Source organism: Enoplosus armatus, chromosome 2 (assembly GCF_043641665.1).
Source record: "Enoplosus armatus isolate fEnoArm2 chromosome 2, fEnoArm2.hap1, whole genome shotgun sequence".
NCBI lineage: Eukaryota > Metazoa > Chordata > Actinopteri > Centrarchiformes > Enoplosidae > Enoplosus > Enoplosus armatus.
Window position 1 is genome coordinate 13,365,549 of NC_092181.1, and position 4,895 is coordinate 13,370,443.

Here is a 4,895-nt window from a genome sequence, read left to right on the forward strand (position 1 = left end):
AACAATTGGCGTAGGAACCTTAAAAATTGCTTTTCAAGTTTCATTTGTACTGTTTTGCTGCCTCAAGGATTCCTTTAATTGTATTCAGATAAACAACATGTGATTTAATTGGTGTTATGGAAGCATTTTCTTGCCTCCTGGAAACAAGGTAACAGTTGCCAAGTAGGTTCCCACTGACTTTTATAGTCAAAGCTGCAATAAGGAAGAAAAAAGAAGACCAATAACTATAAAACTGCTCATGTCTGTGATGCAGAGAACAGACGGTAACACAGTTGTGCAAGGTTGGGGACAAGGTGTGTGTGTTTTATGGTTCTTCTGTGTTACTTCACAGATTACCAGTGAGTTGATAAGCTACCTTTACGATTAATCATGAACTCATCAGAGGACATTTGATTAATTGCAGCCAGATTATGACAACATGTCCCTGACATACTTACATGGCACATCCATTTTATGGCATACTGCAAATTCAAGTTGGGAACACTTTTCACAGTGCTGATATAGATATAGGTTATAATTTTATGGTAAAAGAGTGGCACTCTTTCATTACTTACCGTTTTTACGGTGGAGAGTACAAAAGTTCAGAGCTGGAGGAAGTGAAATTTCCCACTCAGTACCAGATGGAGTCCTATGTGTTTAGAGGAAGCACAAGTGTATCATGTGACTCAAATGTGTGCTTGATAATCCTTTAAATAACTTGGAGGGAAGGTAAAATAAAACATAAAGTGTGGTTATGAACGAGCAACTTATCTCACACATCAACCGAAACCTTGGATTACGTCAGCATGAAACACTTTGAGCGGAGATTAAGACCCCTTCTGTTTTCCTGCCAGTTACTGCGGTTAATGTATAACCAAAGCAAATGCCATTTGACCCACGATGGTGCTCGCTTGTGTTGTAAGCCATCCCCATACCATTGATTTTCTGATGAGAGGTGAAATGCAAAGTTGTCCACATAAACAAAAACCCCTGAGCAATAAATAAGGAAATGTGACCAATTATATTATGATTTAGTTGGTTTAGTTAGCTAAGATAGCAGAACTAACAAACTATTTTCTTCTCTCTCTTTTTTTTTTTTTTAACAGTGTGAAGAAAAAAACAAATCAGCCAAGATGTGTTGCTCCGGCTTTCTCAAAATTATGATGTTTATCTTCAATGGCGGCATCTTTGTAAGTTGGAAAAAAGAAATTTACCAATTTTCTGTTTCTGATGTACAGCTCTATGTCATGTTCATAAATGGTCCGGCATTTTTACGCTTTGGTTTTTGTACGGATTAGTGAACTTTAGAGGTGCCTCCAGTTTTGATGCTAAGCTAAGCTAACCGGCAGCTAGCTGTAGCTTCATATTTACTGTACAGACATGAGGGTGGTGTCAATCTTCTGATCTATGTTCAGCAAAAAAAGTGAGTAATGTATTTATCTAAATGTTGAACGATTCTTTTAAAAAAATATAACCTATTCCAAGTAACTCTCAGGCTGAACTGCTGCTCACCTGCTAATGACCTCTCATATCTCCAGTTCAGAGCAAGTATTCTTTTTGTAAAACATTGAGTGTAAACTCTCTTATGGTACATCTCAGCATGACTTTTATCACTCCCGTCTGAACTGTATCTGTTCAATATTTGACTATTATTTCTCCATGTTTTAACACCATGTGCTTCTATCTCTTTGCTTTATTCTGTCTCTCTGTTCTCTCCTCATCCATCATGCAGCTGGCCGGTGCAGCCATCCTGGGTGTGGGAGTGTGGGTGAAGGTGGACAGTGGGTCACTGCTGGGTTTACTGGATAACGTGGAGGGCGCTCCGTCTGGGTTATCCCAGCTGGTCTACGTCAGCTACATGCTCATCGCGGTGGGTGCTGTGCTGCTGGTCATTGGCTTCCTGGGCTGCTGTGGAGCTGTCAAGGAGAGCAGGTGTATGCTGCTGACGGTGAGCCACGTTTGACATGTCAACCTCAGATCAAGAGCTCAACAGACTGAAGGAATTCATTCAAAAAGCATGCCATCTTAGAAAAGTTTGCTGAGGAAAAAGTATTATTATTATTATTTACTTATGTTTTGAAGACATATAGCAACATATCTGGTCTTCCCTCTGTTTTAAACAGGCTGTAAGAAAACTTTACTAAAAACATAATGGACCAAAATTAAGTTAATTTCAATTAAATTAAATAATCTGATTTTGGATTTAATTAAAGTATTTCTTGAGACATGGTAGCATGAGGTCTGTTATCCTTCTTTTGAAATAAAAACTATTTGTAAATTATAACTGAAATGGCGCCGCGCTGGTGGCAGCCTGTTACACCAGCTCTGTAACTTTCGATCTGTTTTTAGTCTCTTAAGTGTGTTTTTTTGTCTGCACCTTTCTGTCTTTGCTGCTGTGACTTGTAAATTTCCCCGCTGTGGGATTAATAAAGTCTATCTTAATCTTAATCAGACGGAACTACCAGTATATTTGAGACGATTTGGATATGAAATGTGAATTCTGGTAACAGTGAATGTTTAAACTTTTGATGCTTATTTCAAGAAGAATTCATTCAGTCCAGCCAGTAAACACTGAAGCATGTAGCTTCTACTACTACTCTTCTAGCTACTACTGACTTAACATCTGCTTAAATGTTCTTTGTCCAGGCCTGTTTCTCGCTCTGTTGGTGAAACCCAATGCTGCTACCAATCAAATGTTTTACTGTGTCATTTTCACCCCATTCAGTTCTTCAGTATTGTGCTGATTATCTTCCTCGTCGAGGTGGCAGGAGCTGTGGTGCTGCTCGTCGTCCAGGGTTTGGTAAGTGGCTCTCAAGAGCAAAACAGGATCTATTTATAATTGCCTGCGGTCAGATTTAACAACTTGGAAAAACCCTGGAGAACTTTGCCAAAATGGACCAATGTACTATGATTGTGAACTTGTCCTCCTCAGGCTGATGAGCTTCTTCAGAGTCTGGAGAATGAAGTTAAAATAAGCATTGAAAAGGAGTACGGACAAAGTGAAAGTCTGACCTCTCTCTGGAACGGCACCATGGAGCAGGTATGTACTGTATTTTTAATTTATTTTTTAAGTGACTACTTCAGCCCTGAATATGAACACATCTCTATGGTCACAGGCAATCATTCGATCCAGCTTTTGAGATGAAAGTAGCGGCGTACACCTCAGTAAACACTAACAATTATTTGATTTCTTGAACATGTATATTCCTAGGGTTTGCAGTCAAGACACACCCTCTTTTCTTTGTTACAGTGAAAACAGTAATAACCCTATGCTGATGACCAACATGGTCTGCTTTTACCAAATGTCATGGGAATGTGTAAAAATGTACATTTCTTTTAATTTTATATTTTCATAATTGAGCTATCCACACTACTGCATCACAACAGTGTTGATAAGACTACTGAAATGTTTTTGTTATGATTTGGGAATAACACTTTGTGGTTTCGTTCTAGTTTAAGTGCTGTGGATTCAATAACTACACAGACTTTGATGGCTCCCCTTTTTACAATGACCATGGAGGAAACGTTTATCCACACACATGCTGCAACGCGACCATCACCGTGGGTGTATGCAACACAGATGAAGCACATAATTCGGTAGGAGACCAAGTTAATTTTTGGTTCAACTTCAAGCATGATAGCAACAAAACTATGAATTGATTGCAACATTCATTCCTTATCACTACTTAAAACCTGTTGTTTCTCCTCCAGATGATTGACGGCTGCTTTAACAAGCTGCTGCAGCTGATAGAGGACAACGCTGTGATCATCGCAGCCGTGGCTCTAGGAATCGCTGCTCTTGAGGTACAGAAAACAATGTCAAACGGGTTCTTTATATTTTCTCAGAGGAGTGCTGTGTCTGACTGCTCTAATGGTGTTGTTTTCACTGATACACTGTACACTACCTGCTCAGCACAGCAGACAGACACAGTTAGTTCTTGAGGATATTGGAACATTTAGCAGTTAAAGAGCCAGATGTTTCCCTCAGGAGTTGGTGAACAAAGCTAAATGGAGAGAGAATAATGCCTTACATTCAAGAGGATGCCTGAAACACGACTCCAAATGAATGATATTGTTGTTTGGTAACTGCTGGATGAGTAAATAAGCAACTATTGCCAAGAACTTTGCCATATCAACTTAAAAGCTGCTGATATGTCAATGTTGCTCACAAATTGTCTCTGCTGCCCCCAAGTGGTCAAAACAAGATCAGTAATTGCTGGTTTAATTATTGCAGGTTATAAGGTCATAATATATGTTGTCTTATTTTGGAGAACAAATTTGGTAACACATTTTGAGTTTTACAGCAAAATATGAAAACATAAAACACTGCTCGTTGAGGTTGACGCCACTAAGGATTGCTGGTTTTGGTGTCAAACCAGTGTTATTACCCACTTGAACCCATAATTTGACACAGCAGGATTTAATAACGGATCGTCCAGTAGGCTTTTATCATCTCATGAACCCAAAATGTAGGCTGTTATGAAGCCTTACGTCTTTACTTACCTAATAAACATGAAAATAGTTTGGTTGTGACACAGTGCATGGTTTTAAATATAACCTACATAATTGTATCAACTTGTACAGTCTATAAGCTGTCTCTCAGATCCATTACACTGTGTTCAGATGATGTGTTGATGGGCTGTTGTCTTCACAGATTGCTGCCATGGTGGTTTCGATGGTTCTCTACAACCAGATTGGCAAAAAGGCGTGATTTTTCCTGTTTGGGATGAGATAACGACATTGTGATTGGCGGATACATTTTTCTGTGTATAAAGTTTTGTTTATGTGATTCAAAACAGACAGATTAACAGACAAACTTTTGGCGCTTTACATGGGTTCTTGACATGATGGAGAGGTACTCTGGAGCTAATGTGTTCTTAGTTTCAAACCTTTTTCTGTACACATTTATACTGTGA

At 38.9% G+C, this 4,895-nt stretch overlaps 1 protein-coding gene across 1 annotated transcript; it reads left to right on the plus strand.

The window, feature by feature from the left end:
* Window positions 1-238: 238 nt before the first annotated feature.
* LOC139301499 (tetraspanin-1-like) lies at window positions 239-4,690 on the plus strand. The gene is made up of 8 exons (XM_070924921.1): window positions 239-319; window positions 1,086-1,169; window positions 1,712-1,927; window positions 2,705-2,779; window positions 2,912-3,019; window positions 3,433-3,576; window positions 3,691-3,783; window positions 4,634-4,690. Exons 1-8 carry the CDS (start codon window positions 239-241, stop codon window positions 4,688-4,690), a joined length of 858 nt encoding a protein of 285 aa, XP_070781022.1.
* Window positions 4,691-4,895: the final 205 nt, after the last annotated feature.

Excerpts from the sequence above, each read along its gene's own strand:
- LOC139301499 (XM_070924921.1), top strand. The coding sequence starts at position 239 with ATGTCTGTGATGCAGAGAACAGACGGTAACACAGTTGTGCAAGGTTGG. Across the intron at positions 320-1,085 it reads GTGTTTTATGGTTCTTCTGT|TGTGAAGAAAAAAACAAATC; the intron begins GTTACTTCACAG and ends TTTTTTTAACAG. Across the intron at positions 3,784-4,633 it reads TAGGAATCGCTGCTCTTGAG|ATTGCTGCCATGGTGGTTTC; the intron begins GTACAGAAAACA and ends TTGTCTTCACAG.